The 15,351-nt window shown below is 54.0% G+C and overlaps 5 protein-coding genes and 1 non-coding gene across 6 annotated transcripts; 2 read left to right on the forward strand and 4 right to left on the reverse strand.

Annotated features, from left to right (window-relative positions):
- Nucleotides 1-52: 52 nt before the first annotated feature.
- Nucleotides 53-2,005, reverse strand: BDZ83DRAFT_532723 (uncharacterized protein; the record flags this gene model as incomplete). The annotated part of the gene is made up of 2 exons (XM_060503333.1): nucleotides 53-1,486; nucleotides 1,550-2,005. Coding segments are annotated over 2 exons (1,890 nt in total), but the record flags the coding sequence as incomplete, so codon positions are not given.
- A 665-nt stretch (nucleotides 2,006-2,670) lies between these two features.
- Nucleotides 2,671-2,765, forward strand: BDZ83DRAFT_t78. Its single transcript has one exon. It is a non-coding gene; the product is annotated as a tRNA-Ile (tRNA).
- A 1,131-nt stretch (nucleotides 2,766-3,896) lies between these two features.
- On the forward strand, nucleotides 3,897-4,982 carry BDZ83DRAFT_717187 (D-isomer specific 2-hydroxyacid dehydrogenase; the record flags this gene model as incomplete). The annotated part of the gene is made up of 1 exon (XM_060511919.1): nucleotides 3,897-4,982. One exon carries the CDS (start codon nucleotides 3,897-3,899, stop codon nucleotides 4,980-4,982), a length of 1,086 nt encoding a protein of 361 aa, XP_060368376.1.
- A 515-nt stretch (nucleotides 4,983-5,497) lies between these two features.
- Nucleotides 5,498-7,312, reverse strand: BDZ83DRAFT_570663 (major facilitator superfamily transporter; the record flags this gene model as incomplete). The annotated part of the gene is made up of 1 exon (XM_060504330.1): nucleotides 5,498-7,312. The coding sequence occupies one exon, from the start codon at nucleotides 7,310-7,312 to the stop codon at nucleotides 5,498-5,500; it is 1,815 nt and encodes a 604-aa protein (XP_060368377.1).
- Nucleotides 7,313-8,436: 1,124 nt separating this feature from the next.
- On the reverse strand, nucleotides 8,437-8,686 carry BDZ83DRAFT_609890 (uncharacterized protein). Its single transcript, XM_060507562.1, has one exon. The coding sequence runs from the start codon at nucleotides 8,649-8,651 to the stop codon at nucleotides 8,469-8,471; it is 183 nt and encodes a 60-aa protein (XP_060368378.1). The 5' UTR covers nucleotides 8,652-8,686; the 3' UTR covers nucleotides 8,437-8,468.
- Nucleotides 8,687-11,348: 2,662 nt separating this feature from the next.
- On the reverse strand, nucleotides 11,349-14,474 carry BDZ83DRAFT_140477 (uncharacterized protein). The gene is made up of 3 exons (XM_060501278.1): nucleotides 14,028-14,474; nucleotides 11,829-13,975; nucleotides 11,349-11,780 (listed from the first exon to the last, which is right to left on the reverse strand). Exons 1-3 carry the CDS (start codon nucleotides 14,310-14,312, stop codon nucleotides 11,588-11,590), a joined length of 2,625 nt encoding a protein of 874 aa, XP_060368379.1. The 5' UTR covers nucleotides 14,313-14,474; the 3' UTR covers nucleotides 11,349-11,587.
- Nucleotides 14,475-15,351: the final 877 nt, after the last annotated feature.

The following is a 15,351-nucleotide window of genomic DNA, read 5'->3' on the forward strand; positions in this document are numbered from 1 at the left end:
CGTCCCGTGCTGCCCAATGGTCCGTCAGTGACCAATCCCAGCCCGCCTATAACATCGTCAAATCTCCATCGCCGTCCACCTTTCGCATGCTGCCGTCACTCAAGATCGCATGACTCCGCACGAGCCTGGTATTTCCGGTGTTCAATGCCCAGCAACGAGCCAAGCCGTCTCTTCCATATGCCCAGATCATCATATCGGGGCCTAATCCCATCGAAAGGTCGACAATTCCGGAGCAAACGGCAACGGCCTGGCCATGGACATCAATTGGATATTGTGCCCTTGGGTTCCGGTTGTCCTTGTTGTTCAACCCGCTGTTCTTGGCTTTGAGGTATGGTTGAACTGTATGCTGCAATGTCGGCCACCAATGAGCCCACTGATGTTCCCCATGGCTGTCGACCAAACTCAGGAGGCTGTTAGTGCTTGATATATCTCGGAGCACATCTGGTGGGATGGTGTAGAAAGCGAGAATTTGCTCCCCTGGTTGGAACCCTAATCCTTCCGTCCACCGTGTCGTCGGGAAAACAGCAGCAATTCTCACACCATGTGCCAAGTCTCTCCCAACGGCATACATGAGCGGCGCGCTCTCGCATGCCGCCGCAGGTGGAAAGAACTTCACCTTGGTCACAGTGCCGGCCCTCGAACATTTGGGCTGATCACATACCAGGCTCAGGTACCTAGTCTTCGGGTCTGTAAAGAGGATGTGAGACCCGTCGCTCAAGGGCACGGCTCGATAGTTGTCGGCAGTGGCTAATCTAGGTCTCGGGAGGACTCTTTCCGTTCTTGTCCAGTTGCGTCGTTGGTTGGCAAAGGGACCGAGAGAGGCGGACAACTGCTGCTCCATGATGGTATAGACGTTCGAAGCGTCTTCCTCTAAGTCAGACGTCTCGAGTCGCGAGATAATAACCGGGACCTGGGGGGTAAAGTCGTTTTCATTGAGGCCTAGACCACTCAATACGTCTTGCAGCGAGCCGGCGTGGCAGTCTGAGATTGACGCGGCGCTGATCAGGCGTAGTTTACGTCTTGGATCGTTTGCGTCGCCCGGAGGAAGGAAATAGATGTAGTCGCTGGGTGTGGACAAAGCAAAGCGGCGAACATTTTGCTCTCCATTTCTATCGTTGTTATGTATCTCGATGGCCGAAGAGCTGCCAAAGGCGACGTAACAACGATGAGGGCAAATGGCGACGGAGCGAGGAGGACAGTCGGCCGTGCCCACGTTGTAGTGGGTGGATTGTAGTTTTGCCTGCAAAGGCAGGGGGTGCGATATTTCCCATGTACCACAGTTGCACTGTTTGTTTTGTGTTGAGTATTTGACGGGCAAGACGGATAACCCTTGGATTTCGAAGATTAGGCCAAGGCGGCCTTGAACGAGCACAGCAACGTGGGTGCGTGCCCACGTCGTGTCCATGGCGCATGCAAGCACAGGATATCCGCAGGTAATAGTAGTGATAAGTCGAAGTTGGCCCTTGCGATGATTCAAATGCTCCTTCTAAGAAAATATAGGCCATGGACGCGAAAAGCTCTCTTCGCACTGATGATGCAGCTCATAGACCAGTACGGTGCATCCGTGGGTGACCATCAAGTATCGACCGCACATACTTGCGGTGTAGATGATCTTTTGTTCGTCGCTGGTATATATCGGAGAATTGCCGATGAACTGCGTCTGACCGATTTCGACAAAGGCTGGCTCACGTCCGTGGTGACGCGGGCCGAGATTGCACTCTCTCGCGAGCCACTTGGACATGACAGACGCTCGACTTGACATCGACTTGTCCGTGTTGCTGAAACTTTGATAGCCGAGGATGGTATTGATACTCGAGGTCCATCCGCCTCTCGTTAACATGCAACTAAGGATAGTCTCATTCATGCCGGCTAAGAGCCAGAAACGGCAGGTATGCCGTGAGGAATTGAAGTCGTATGGATCCAATAGCAAGTAGATATCATGCAAAATCTCGACTGGGAGCCTTTGAGAAGCCGGCAGCTGTTGTACCACATGGTAGCCATGGCCATGGCCGTGCAATGGTGGACGCTGATCGAGCTGGGTTGTCATGGCAGAGTCGAGCTGCGAATCGGAGAATTGGGATGTTGTTGGAGGTAGAATACCTAAAGAGAACGATGGAGTAGAGACCGGGATAAAGGTTTAGTGCGTGCTTTGGATGGTGATCGAAATTTCTAGCACTGCTGATGATGCAAGTGTCGACGTGGGTGATGTCGATGCTGGCGAGAGTTGGATGAATTGAAGATGATTGTGTGGGTGAGGAATGAAAGGGTTCTCACGCAAACGGGGGCCCGGGATTCTGCAAGCTCGTAAGCAATCGCAGCCTTGTATGTATCCAAAGCCTCTTGCCAGCAGATGACTGAAAATCTGTTGGAATTTCCATCTTGTCAGTTGCAGTGAGAAGGTGAACAGACAAGTGCAGGTGGATGCCGGGCCGTGTAGGTTGCAGGAATGCAGGAAAGCAGTTGCCAACGACGTCAAAGTACCTGAAAGTGCGAAATTCTCTGATTTGAACGCCAGATTGTTCCTACCCGAGGCCTCTCTCATCAGAAGGACTCTGGACATGATGGAAAAGGACAGCAGGTATGGCAAAACCGGGACAGAAGAGGGAGAATCAAAGAACCGAGCCAGTTGAACCATCAAGTATGAGCTAGGCCGCGAGAAGTTCAACAATTGGTCGGTTAGCTCAGTTGGTTAGAGCGTGGTACTAATATTTCACCTGAAATGTTGTGTAATGCCAAGGCCGGGAGTTCAAGCCTCCCACTGATCATTCTTTTGCATTTTGATGGAAATATTTTGTCAGAAACGCTCATCATGTCCCCGAATTGTTATTGAAGACAGTTTTTGGCGAGTTTCTTGTTCAATAAAAGCGTTGTGGTGGCAGCTTTGTCCGCCTCTTCAAGCTGCACTCACTTGCTGCTGACTCATTCACCATGCTTGAGGAGAGAATAGGTACTGCATCAGATCATGGTACCCAGCAAAGTTCTCAAGGCTGATTGAAGACACGGGATTTGTTGTCAAATTGATTTCCAAAATCAAAGAGTGAAGATACAATCAAGTATTGTGTGAACTACCTTGCATTATTCATCGCGTTCTCAATCGTGAAGCTTGTAATGTCGATGAAAACGGTCAAATGTGAGTGAAGAATTACTGGGGCTCCCCTGAAAATCCAGGGCAGGGCGCCTGACAGCTCATCTGACAGGACCTGACCCAGTGGGGTTGTAATTCTGCTTTCGGTTAGCGAGCTGCCCAGAGCTCCCGACCTGACAGAAAAGCATCCATTGATGGCGGGGTAGCTCTGGGCGCAACGAATGGCATTCACCACGCAGTCAAGCTTAAAAAAAGAGCAGCAGCTGCAGTTGGGGGTTCGTTCATCCACGTCATCCGGCAGAGTTCAGCTGGAAAATCATTTTGAGCGCCGGATTCGGCAACTACAGAAAGATGCTGACGCAGATTTCGACAATGGCACTGACATGGAGGCGGAAAGAACACGCTCGATGCTCCCAATGCGGCATAAGGCAAGATGTACCTTTTGAGAGGTATCCAAGGTAAGTTGAGGCAAGAGGGAGGAGGGAGGAACGAGGATGGAGAAACGAGGAAGGAGGCATAGCATATCGGCGGGCAGCCAAGAAGGAGCAGGAGGGAGCTGACGCGCGCCTTTTCTTGGCTTCGTTCCTGACCCTCCTCCTTCTTCTTCTTCTTCTTCTTCTCCTCTTTATCTTCCCTCTCCCATCTTCATACAAAATCCCCTCAATCCGTGTCACCAAATCCGATTGCTTTTACATCCTTCTCTGCAACCCCTCCGTAGACCATCCACAGGCGACAATCCCTAATCCGTCAGCTACCGTGTTTGACAGCATTCACCTAATCATCTACCCCTCAATTGCGTCCAACCGCCATCATGAAGCTCGCCGTCTTCAGCGCCAAGGCGTACGACAAGAAATACATCAATGCCGCCCACGACGTCAGGAAGGAAGAGTTCAAGAAGCACAACGCGAAGCTCGTCGACGACAATACCGACTTTGGCATCATCTACCACGACTTCTCCCTCTCCACTGAGACCGTCTCGCTCGTCAAAGATGTTGATGCCGTCTGCGTCTTCGTAAATGACTCCCTCACCGCCGACGTTGTCGAGGAGCTCCACAAGGCCGGCTGCAGGGCCATCCTCCTTCGTTGCGCGGGTTTCAACAACGTCGACCTTAAGACCGCCGAAAAGTTGGGCATCTTCGTAGCCAATGTCCCTTCCTATTCCCCCGAGGCCGTTGCCGAGTTCGCCGTCGCACTGCTTCAATCCCTCAACCGACGCACCCACCGAGCCTACAACCGAACCCGCGAGGGCAACTTTAACCTCGATGGCCTCCTTGGCAAAACTGTACATGGCAAGACCGTGGGCATCATTGGTACCGGCAGGATTGGCGTCTCCATGGCCCGCATCATGAAGGGCTTCGGCTGCACCTTGTACGCCTTTGACCCCTATGAGTCGGACGCCTTCAAGGAGCTCGGCGAGTATCTCCCTCTGGAGGAACTTCTCCCCAAGTGTGACTTTATCAGCTTGCACTGCCCTCTGATGGAAAAGACGAAGCACATCATCAACGAAAAGACTCTGAAACAGATGAAGCCCGGCGCTATGCTCATCAACACATCTCGTGGCGGTCTCGTGGATACCAAGTCTGTCGTTCACGCCCTCAAGACTAAGCATCTCGGCGGCCTGGCCCTCGACGTATACGAAGGCGAGGGAGATCTTTTCTACAACGACCACTCAGGCCATATTATCGACGACGACTTGCTTACCCGCTTAATGACATTCCCCAACGTCCTCATCTGCGGCCACCAGGGTTTCTTCACCGAGGAAGCGTTGCAGGAGATCTCCGAGTGCACATTCCGCAACCTCGAGGACTTTATGCTGGGACGCAAGTGCAACAACTCTCTGGTCAAGGAAGAGTTTGTTATGTCTCGCAGAGAGTCCCTTCCGGTGCGCATTGTCTGAGAGTTTATAGAAAGCTTACTGGCGACTGGTGGGTACCTCATGACACAGACCTGTAGATTGGTGAATACCCTTCTCTTCAACTCTTGAGCAAATAGATGGCTACACATTACGACTTACGAATAGACGATTCCCTAAATCTACTTTTCCATCGCTCCTCCCGTGTAGAATAGTGTTTGTCGGGCAACCGATTGCTACGTCCGGAATGATGCGTCCAAGTCATTGTATTTCTCACGTACTCGTGCAATTGAACACGGCTCATTTGATTTCAGTTTTATTTAGGATTAAGAACGGCGCCGGCCGTTGAGATTTACATGCGTCTATAGTCTAAAGTGCCCTTCGCTCCTGGATTCTACTATCCAACGCCAGCCTCCTCTTTACGCCGAATAAACAAAGATTACTAACGAATCCAGAGCTGACAGCCAAGGCGCCAAGAACAAACAGCTGTTACAATACAGCAACTTGTTGGGTGTTTTTCTATGTGTCGAGATGTATACATGTCGAGATATGCGAGTTGCTTACGCGGGCTCAAAGGTGCGGGTGGGAGCCAAAGCGTTCTTTGGCGGCTTGGCCTTTTCCTCATCGGATCCGGACGTCTCCTCGTCATCGCCAGAGTAGGCGTACTTGCTCCTGGCACGGATGCGGGCGCCGTAGACCCAGAAGAGGAACGGAATCGCACAGCATGCGAGACCGAGGAAGGCGAGGAGGGACGAGGCCCATTGGTCGCCGAGGCGGTCGTACATTTGCTCGGTGAAGAGGACGACGGCGGCGCCCCAGAAGGAGCGGATGCAGGTCTTTGCGGCGAGGGCGGAGGCGGCCTGGTGCTGGTAGGAGTCGACGAGGTAGTTGTTTGCCGAGTTGTACAAGAAAATAAAGCCGAAGCCGACGGGGAAGCCACCGAAGGCGGGGCCTGCCCAGTGGAGGTCTGCGTAGGAGGTCCAGGCGAAGATGAAGAGGCCGATGGGGATGAACCAACAGCTGAGCATCATGGGGATGAGGCGGGCCTCGGCGGGCGGGTGGCCGTTGTGCTTTGCGACGAGGGTGAGGTAGTGCTTGTTCACCCAGGGGGAGCAGGCCGCAGAAAGAAGAACGCCGACGGCGAGGGGGATGAACATGAGGCCCGTGGAGGAGGCGGAGTAGCCCTTGCGCTTCTGGTAGATGATGGGGAAGGCGACGAAGAACATGTAGAGCAGGCCGTAGAGGACGGACATGTAGATGGAGATGAGGAAGACAATGAGCTCGCCAAAGAGCAGCTGGAAGGGCCGGATGAGGAAGATTCCCAGGCGCTCGCTGAAGGGACGCATGTCGATGTCCTGTTCCGTGACGTGGGTCGCGTCGCCGGTCTCCTTGCGCATTTTCGCGGCGCGGCGGGCGAGGATTGTGGGCGCGTAGGTCTCGGGCACGGTGAAGGAGATGAGGACCCAGACGACAAAGGCCATAATGAGCTGGATCCAGTACAGCCAGCGCCAGCCTGCCGCGTCGGAGAGGAAGCCGCCGACCAAGGGACCGATGGCGGGGCCGATGAAGGGCGCGGCGGAGAAGGCTGCCATTGGGACGCCGCGCTCCTCGTTACGCCAGAGATCTGCGAGGGTGCCGCCTACGAGGGTCATGGGCGCGGAGAAGGCGATGCCGTCGATGGCGCGGCAGACGAGTAAGGTGGCGAGGTTCTTGGAGACGGCGCAGGGGATGATGAAGATGACGGCAAGGAGGAGGGTGGATGCGTAAATCACCTGGCGGCCGTAGATTTCGGAGAGGGGAGCAAAGGCCATGGGACCGATGCCGAAGCCGATGACGAAGACGGAGATGGAGACGAGGGCGGCCTCCTCTGAGACGTGGAACTCTGCGGCGACGCCTTCAATGTCTGCTGTGATTACCGAGGAGCAGAAGGCGACGACGAAGCAGGTCAGGGCGACGACCATTGTGCAGTACCACTTGTAGGCTTTGCTCCAGTTCTTTGGGTTTTGGGGGTCGTTGGGGACGAAGGTGACGAGCTTGTAATCTCCTCGGCCCGCGGGCGCTGCAGAGCCGTCTGCTGCAACAGCTGGGATCTCGCCATTGTGGGTTTCTACGCGGTACTCGTCGAGGTTTGCGTTGGGGGAGAGGGTGCGGTAGGGGAGGTTGACGTCCAGCTCCGGGTCGATTTCCTCCTTTGTCTTTACGGGGTGGAGGACGTTTGAGGCGATGGAGGAGCGGCGGTTCGGGCGGGCGTTACCTGAAGGTGTGCGGGTGTGGGAGGATACCGGGGCGTATTGGGGTGCCGGTGCGGCGCCGTCTGAGTCGGAGGAGGAGCCTGGCGGTAGGGTGTGAGATGATGTTCGTGATGGTTGATCCATCTTTGCGGTTTGGTTGTGTTATGCTTTGGTTGATGTGGTTTGTCTTCAGGGGGTCCCTGGTGGGAAGGGGGATCTTGGGATGGAAGTCTGAAGAGTAGAGGGTTAGGGGGGTATGGCCCGGTATGAACACACGATAATCAAGGAATAGTAGGATGTCCTCCTCGGATGAAAGGGGGGGGCATTACCCTGACTTTATACTCGGCCTCATCTTGGGAAGAAGAACAACACACGAGAGAACTGAGTCACTGCTGGTGTGAGATGAACAAGGTGCCTTGCATCAGAAAGATACGCACGCCCCCCTCCCCTGCACTCCAGTGAATGGTTAAACAACCTAAGAGTAAGGGAACCGGTCGCAATTCGGACTATGGGTTGGGAATGGGATACTTCGGCGGCGGCATTCGGGGTGGTGCCCCACTTATCTGGATAGACGGAGACCCGCTTTTCCCGTCCGAATCGCCCAACCCGGTTTATCGTCGTGTTCCATTGTTCTCCCCCCCCTCCCCCCTTGTTTCCTCTCAAAATTTGCAGTAAAGTCGAGTCTAGACGCAGCGATGACAGCATGGTCCGTGAGTCGTTCGGGTGAGTGAGATTTTCCCTCTTCTTCTTCCTGGTTTGGACGTGCTGAGTACACACGCGTCACGTTTTCGTGGACCACGTTCTGTGATTTTCTTTCCGCCATTCCATTCTTGGTGGGGATGTTCCCCACCGCGGAAAGGCCAAGGGGGCGTGTGTCAATCGGTAAAAGCTGCGAGAACGGAGGGGTGACATTCCAAACTGCCTAAAGTAAAAAGAACCATGTGAGAGGAACGAGATAACGTGCTGCCCGTTCGCGCCGCTCTAGCGATGCAATGGCAAGCTCCCTGCAGCTTTGGGTTTGGCGGCTCTGGGTCGAAGAAGGTAATGGACGGCCATCACGGGGAGGCGAGAGCCAAGAATTCGGGTTTGGAGTGGGGGAGGGGGGGGCGGTAACAAAGTAACAGTTTGTGTGGCCTGCGCAGGTAGAGCCTCACAAAAATGTCGGCGGCGCGTTTGACACGAGCGCCGACTGTTGCTTCTTTGGCTTTGCTCTACGGAGGGCGGTACTGGTTTTGGGCGCGCGTGCAGGGGGGCCTCTCTGACCTTTCATGCTGTGAAGAGACTGAATCGGATTTGGAGGCTATCCCAGGATTGGACTAGACCAAGAATGTTGGTCAGGTCTGGTCGACAGGCCTTGTTCGAAAAAAGCTTCATTCGAGCCTTCGAGGTACCCACGGCCTGGAAGAGCACGTAGCGGGAACGGGGTCCAGCCAATCGTCATCACGACTTTGCCCGGAGCCCCCATGATTGATCTCGACGGCATCCCCGGATTTGAGATTATTGCAAAGAGAAATGGATGCTATTCCAGGTTCGAGATCTCAGTAAGCCAAAACGACACTCTCAACGCGCTTCTCGTTCTCGTGAAAGGTACACACTTCTTCGCGGCTCTGCCCGGTGACGCAAAAAAGCAAAAGCGGGACGGGTCTGGGAATAAGAGGGAATGACTTTTGGGCGGCACTAGGGCGTCTTGGCCTCGAGCCGACAGGGGCAGTCCCGGTCCGCCGTCCGCGATTGTGTGTGTGGTCGTTCCAGGGCTGAGGAACAGGGGGGAGAAATCTCGGGACGAGCTCGGGGTGTCGTCATACTAAATCAAACTTGAGGCAATCTCGACCAAATTTTTCTCACCTGGTATTTTCTCACCATAACCGAGGGAATGGAGTTCTGATTCCTCGATACTTCTTTCCGCGATGGCATTCTCTATCCTACCTCTTGCCGTGAGACAGACGCCTGGTTGCTACCTCTCTCCGTCGGAGCCTCGATAAGCTTCATTTCCCCTTCTCCGCATGTATCTGGGAATCGAGCAACACAGGCCAACGGAGCCTGGGATACAGCTGATTGTATCGGTTGACCAGTGCTGTTTACCGAAGCACCTTGCGAATTTACGATTCCAGAGCCGAGCTGGGCCCCTTTCGTCCGGGATGCACGGACTGTGTGGATACCCGGCGGGCTTGAAAGTGGGTCCTCCGGCCGGACGCACACAGTCAGTCACGCAGATGGCTTCCCGAGATTTCGTTGCCATGGAACTTGCCGTGGGGAGCTTCTTGCCCCGGAGCCCACACGCTCCTCTCCCAAAGGCTTTTCAACGTGCTTCTTGATGTCTTGAAGGTCAGGGCTCACGCAGGGTACGCAGATATGGTACCTGAGCTGGCGATGCTCCTTTTCACACTGGACCTATAGCCAACATGAACGACACCGGTGAGGTTTCGAAGCACGGTATCTTCAACGTAGCAACCAAGCAAGGACTCGAGCAGGTGGATACCATCACAAAAAGGTTTTCTCGAAATTCAAGGATCTCAAGACTCTTAGTGCATGCATTTGATTACGCTTGCAAGATTGTGCTTATTCCCGCCGGACCCAAATGGGGGGGCGGGGGCCACGGGCAGGACCTCACTTCTCGATACCTTACTCACCACAGGCTTGGCCCCGCGGCGTTATCAGCGAGAAACCCAGGTCACCTCAATGTTTGGGCGTAACACCATGCCACTGATAGGCGACTAGGAAGTTCCGAAGCCATGCTGCATTGCTGCTACAGCTGAGTTCTTCCCACATGGCGGTACCCCCAAAGGAGAAGACCACGAGGCGAGCCAAGAGGTTAATAAGAGGGCCCAGCGGGCGTGTCTCGAGCGGTTCGAGACCTTGAAGCTGGGTGGCAGATGCACCGATGTCGCAGAGATCAACATGTGGTGATACAAGAAGAGGCTCCAGAGGCTCCAACGGTTCCAGAACTGACTGCAGGTGGATAAGGGGATACTGTAGTCTGCAGTGCACCTGTCAAGGGTGGGGTGTGGGAGCCCGCAATGTCAGAGCATCTTACGATTCTCCAAGGGGTGATTCTCCCTCAACGCAAACCTGCGAGATGAGCCCGGAATGGTGGGAGTGGGAATAGGGGCAAGCTTAGGTTTCATTCTAAAAGAGACCCTTCTTCTCCTGGTCGCTCTTTTCTCATGGTATCAATGGGGGACGGTGTGGATGGCGCGGGATGCTACCAGTTCTTTTGGGTCCTGAGACCTTGATCATTGATGTGGGTTGGATTCTGGCGATTGGTGCCCTATGACCTAGCACCTGGTATCGTAGGTTATATCTCATGATCACCCATCTTACTCATGAATACGGATACTAGACGAAGGTGTAAACAAACGGGTATTAACGAACCGTTAAACCATTACCAGCGCTATCGCGTACCTTTAGCTCACGAGGTAAAAGATAAAAAAGAGTGGGTCCCAGTTGCAGAAAAGTCGGAGCTCGCGCCTACGGTTCCCGCGCCCCATCCGCACCGGCACACCTCGTGGTCGGCGTTTCCAACCCTCTAGCCCCCGTCCCTAAAGCCGCCAAGCCTTTGAGGAAAAGCTTCCCTCCTGCGATCGTCTCTAGATCCTAAGGTAAGGTAGACGGAGCGACGCATTTTGAGCCTTGGCTTTTCGACTATCAACCCTTTGGGCTATTTGGGAAACAGCGCCGGTCGGTCGGCCACTCGGGTCTCGAGAGGTGAGATCTTGGCTGCCTACCCGTTGCCGTCGCCATCGCCGGTGTCAGATACCAAAGATACACACACAGATCTCGCGGGACTTTTACTTTACTCTCCTCGCGGGTGAGCCAAGAGGTAGCCCGTAGGACACACAAATCTGACATGCAGCCACGGAGACCCGTTAATCTATCTACCCTCGCCTCAATCTCCGCCGACTGCTCCCGACCTCCGACCGCGAACGTAGACCTCCTCGTCATTATCACGATCCGGAACGACTAGGCTCCGCTCATAGCGAGGTAGAAGATGGTCAAGATGTCGGCTTAATGGTCAATGATGGCGCCTTGGAAGTTCATGAATGGGTGTGTGACACGAGTGCAAGGATTCGTCAAGCTTACCAGCGTCATTACGAGTTTTGCGAATCCCTGGCTGATGATGGCGTCAAGCCGCGGTGTCTTGGCAAGACATGTAAACTGGGGAGGTTCGCCTTGAGACTTTGACAACATCATCACATGGATCAATCTGTCTCCGAATCTGTTTGTCTGTATTGTTCGTGAATTCTCATTATCTTGATGAAAACACTCAATCACTCAATCACTCCGAACTCCAAAGTGGTATAGTGCTGTTACCCCCGCTACCCACCCCGGCGTCTCCTAATCATTAAGTAATGTTCCCGTATGCACACGTCAAGATATCTACAAACGCAGCTGCGAGCAGCTAGGCGAAGCTCCTACGCACTAGCGATTGTTGCTGTCATCCTGCTGCCGCCAGATGTGCGTGTCGCCCAGGCTCATTGAGCTGTCCGAGGCGGCCGAGGCCGTATTCTCGGGAGCATTTGGAGTCTCCGTATCCGGGCCACTGTCTTCGTTGCCGTCGTCCGTGTTGTGATGAACTGGTGGTGGATCTTGGTAGATCCACGGCTCTTCTAGTCTGCAGAGAGTTAGTAAAATAGAAACGAATCAACGTGGTTCAACATACCGAGAGGTTAAGCTGGGATTCGCAAAGGTCAAGCCCTTTTCTTTATCCTCGTCAATGGTGCTTCCGCGCCTGAGCAACCCTTGCGAGGGTCTCGGCCCCTCAAAGTCTTCGTCAAGTACAGCCGCATCCTCAGGGTCAATCTCGATGCGGATACTGCGCAGAGATATGTATCGTGTAAGCGGCTCGAAACGACGCTTAAAGTAGAAGCTGTACCAGACCGTGAATGCAATCAGAGGTAAGACAGCAATAGACTGGAAAAAGGCAAGCGACAGTGCCATGATGCTGGAAAGTATCACCTGCGACACGAACAGACCGAGAATAACGCGGTAACTGATGATTCTCCAGGCGCCGCCGGTCGCATGCTGAGGCTGGTCCATTGCGTAGAGCAGTTGGTACTTGTAAGTGAAGTAGCCAAGGATGAAGTAGAAGAGGCCGACGGTCAGAATGAGCCAGCCAAATGCCAGTGTGCTGTACAACAAGCACAGCATAAAGATGAGCATTGCCGTCGGCAGGTAGAATCCATAGCTGAACACAGTCGGTTGCATGATTTCTGCAAAGTCCCGAGGGGTCTTGGCACCCATTCGATAGATCGGGTAGAGGAAGACGCTGCCGACTTGGAGCAGTCTGAAGGGAAAGAGGCCAATACCTTGAAGCATGATGAAGTTGGTGTAGAATATTCCAAGATCCTGGATCTGGCCGGCAACTTGTCGCGTCAGGGTAGCAGGACTTTTCCAGACATCCTGGATCTGACGAACCAAGTTGGCAACGCTGAAAGCCGCGTTGGAAGTGGCAAAAACAACAAAGATGTTGAAGAAGGTGAAGAAGAAGTTTTTGGAAATGATGGAGAGCTCCACGTCGCCCTTGGAGATCATGCCTTGCTCGTACGAGAGGTATTCATAGAGATATGGCACGGCAACGTTCAGCAACGAAACGAGAAGCGTCGGTAAGCCGGTTTCGATCAAGGCACGCAGTGTTGGATATTGGTCGAAAAATCCAACAATGCCAGGGAACCATGTCTGGAAGTTGCGAACGCTCAGCAGACTAGCAATAGACGCGACGATTGTCAACCACAGCACGGAGAGGAAGGCGACGAATATTGTAATGATCCATGAACGGAGACGACGAATCCCACGAGGTGCGTACGTGTTGGGCCACATTACATCAGAAGGAGCGGGTGCGGGCTTCGTAAGAAGCTGTCCGGGTCGAGGGTCGATGCGGGCCTGGATTGCCATCTGACAAGCGGCGATCGAGTCCATCGTGACGAAGGCCAGATCGGTCGGGGTGAATGTCTTCTTTCTCGCCTCGCGGATGCTGTCATCGAGCCGTCGCAGCTTCTCCTCGTAGTAGTCAAGGGCGTCTATCTTGCGACTCTGAAGTTTGAGCAAGCCATACCATAATCTCACTTTGGGGCGCGGTCTCTCGACGAGTTCGGGGTTGATGTTTTCGTGTCCTAGTAATCCACCATTCTCTCCAGCCTCCTCGTCGACTTCGTCTTCTCGAGGCTCCAAGACTGAAGGCTCGGCCTGTGGATCGCGAAGGCGCTGGACTGACTTGGGAAGTGCAGCTTGTTTTCCTAGATAAACGCTCCAAGTCTCTTCAAGCTGGGCCAAAGCCTGCGCTCTTTGAGCAATGAGCGAGTCGAGCTCCCGCCAGTCGCAGCATAGGTTGACATGCTCCACCTCACCGATTTCTAGCTTTTCGATGAGCTTCTTGATTTTCCCCTCGTCGCGTAGGTTTTGGGGAATGCCAGTAAGGCGGAAGGTTCTGTCGGTGATTGTTGACTGTGTGCCGAGGTACTCTTGACGAACATGAATGACTCGAAAGGTCGCCTTGTTTAGGACGTAGAGGGTCAAGCCCGTAAAGAAGTAGCCAAAGGCCAGCCATGCCCAGATGTAGCTCTTTTCCGTGTTAAAACTCTCGTCGTCGTCCATAGCAGCCCAAATCGAGTCTCTGTCGTGTGAATGAACTTCCGGGGCGCGAGTCGCCATTGCGATGGAGGCCGTGGCAGTACCATTGGGTTTTGGTTTCGACGGTGTAGGGAATACGTCTCGAGGTGAGAGCGATGCATTGATGGGTAACATCACGGTATACGCGAAGAAGGCCAGTATAGCCAGAATACGTATAGCCATTTTGAAGAAGGCAAGAAACTGTTCCCGTTAGATTAGTATGCCCAGTCACGACTGGTAGCTTCGCACTTACGACAAAGGCATCGAGACCAGCAGAGGCGAGGACCTGCTCCTCAGTGACGCGGTAAAGTCCCGGAATCCACCCAAAGAAGGTATCCGGCAGTGCGGGCAAACCGATTTTGGGGTCCAGTCTGCGCTTACGCGCGGCGTACAGGGTCGGCCATCGTGGGCGCAAGAAGCAGAAGGTGGTGAATGCTGTGATGCCAAGGACCAGGGACAAGCCGAGCTGGACCCAAATGTCACGATCGCTCGGTTTTATGGCCTCTGGCGGTTTATCTTCGAACACCAAAGATTCCATCTTGCGTGAAGCAGGTCACTCCGATTTGGATGCGACTGATGGAGCTATTGAGTCGCGAGTCGTTGGGCAGAAATTGGTGATGTGTTGGAGAGACTCAAAGTCGTAGTGGGTTGAAACGGGTGCTGGGAGCTCCAGGCGCGAGGGAGGTCTCCACCTTCATCCGAACCTGTGACGTGATGATGCGTCGGGTGAATGTGGTTCTGGCGGCATTAGATAAGCAACGCCACAGGTTTAATGGGGTGGCTGGGATGAACCGGCGCTCCAGCCACACAAAGGATCGAAGGGTGTAAGTGCGCATCCTGTGCCTGCATTCTTCTGTAGCAACATGCAAAATCAGATTCATCAAGAGTACGAAGTACTCCGGCTGCTTTGTAAATTTTCCGTTCGACTATTCGGCCACGGTTCCAATTGTTCAATGGGGAAGAGAGTACGCAAGCTTGCGGCCGGGTCAGCAAGGCCTATTGTAGATGCCGAATGGGAGGCCCTACGGCACAGCTTACCTTCCTGCAAGCCACTTTACCTTAGGGTTGATACGCGGTGCATCAAGATACACGCCTTTTACTGTATATCTGCAAGACAATTATCGACAGCCAAGACGGACGGCTGCTCGGCTGCTCCCTCAAAACTTTTGGCGATCATCGGCCCCACTGCCGTGGTGTGGGACCTAGACCGGCGCCCTCCTGGCTTATTTCGGCCCTTCCACTCTGTTCACCATGGACCGCTAGTCTGGGAGAGATACTTACCTCCATTCTTGCAGGGCAAGAAATCAGCGCTCATGAAGTGAAGCTGCAGGGCTTACACAGCCCCGCGGCGCTCTGTCTAGCTACTAATGCCCGGTGCTGCAGGCGAGCTGCACGTCGAACGAGCACGCCGAAAAGCTCCACCGTGAGACAGCACAGCCTCAACGAAGAAGCCGTTTGGCGGGGGAGGCGGTTGCGGAATATCCCATGCTGTGACCCTATGTTCCACTGGCAGAGTAAGGTATTTGGCAGCAATTACCAAGTGCTCGGACGACCAAAAGTTGAGATGGATGGGAAAT

Source organism: Colletotrichum acutatum (assembly GCF_030867785.1).
Source record: "Colletotrichum acutatum strain CBS 112980 chromosome Unknown BDZ83scaffold_18, whole genome shotgun sequence".
NCBI classification, from domain to species: Eukaryota; Fungi; Ascomycota; class Sordariomycetes; order Glomerellales; family Glomerellaceae; genus Colletotrichum; species Colletotrichum acutatum.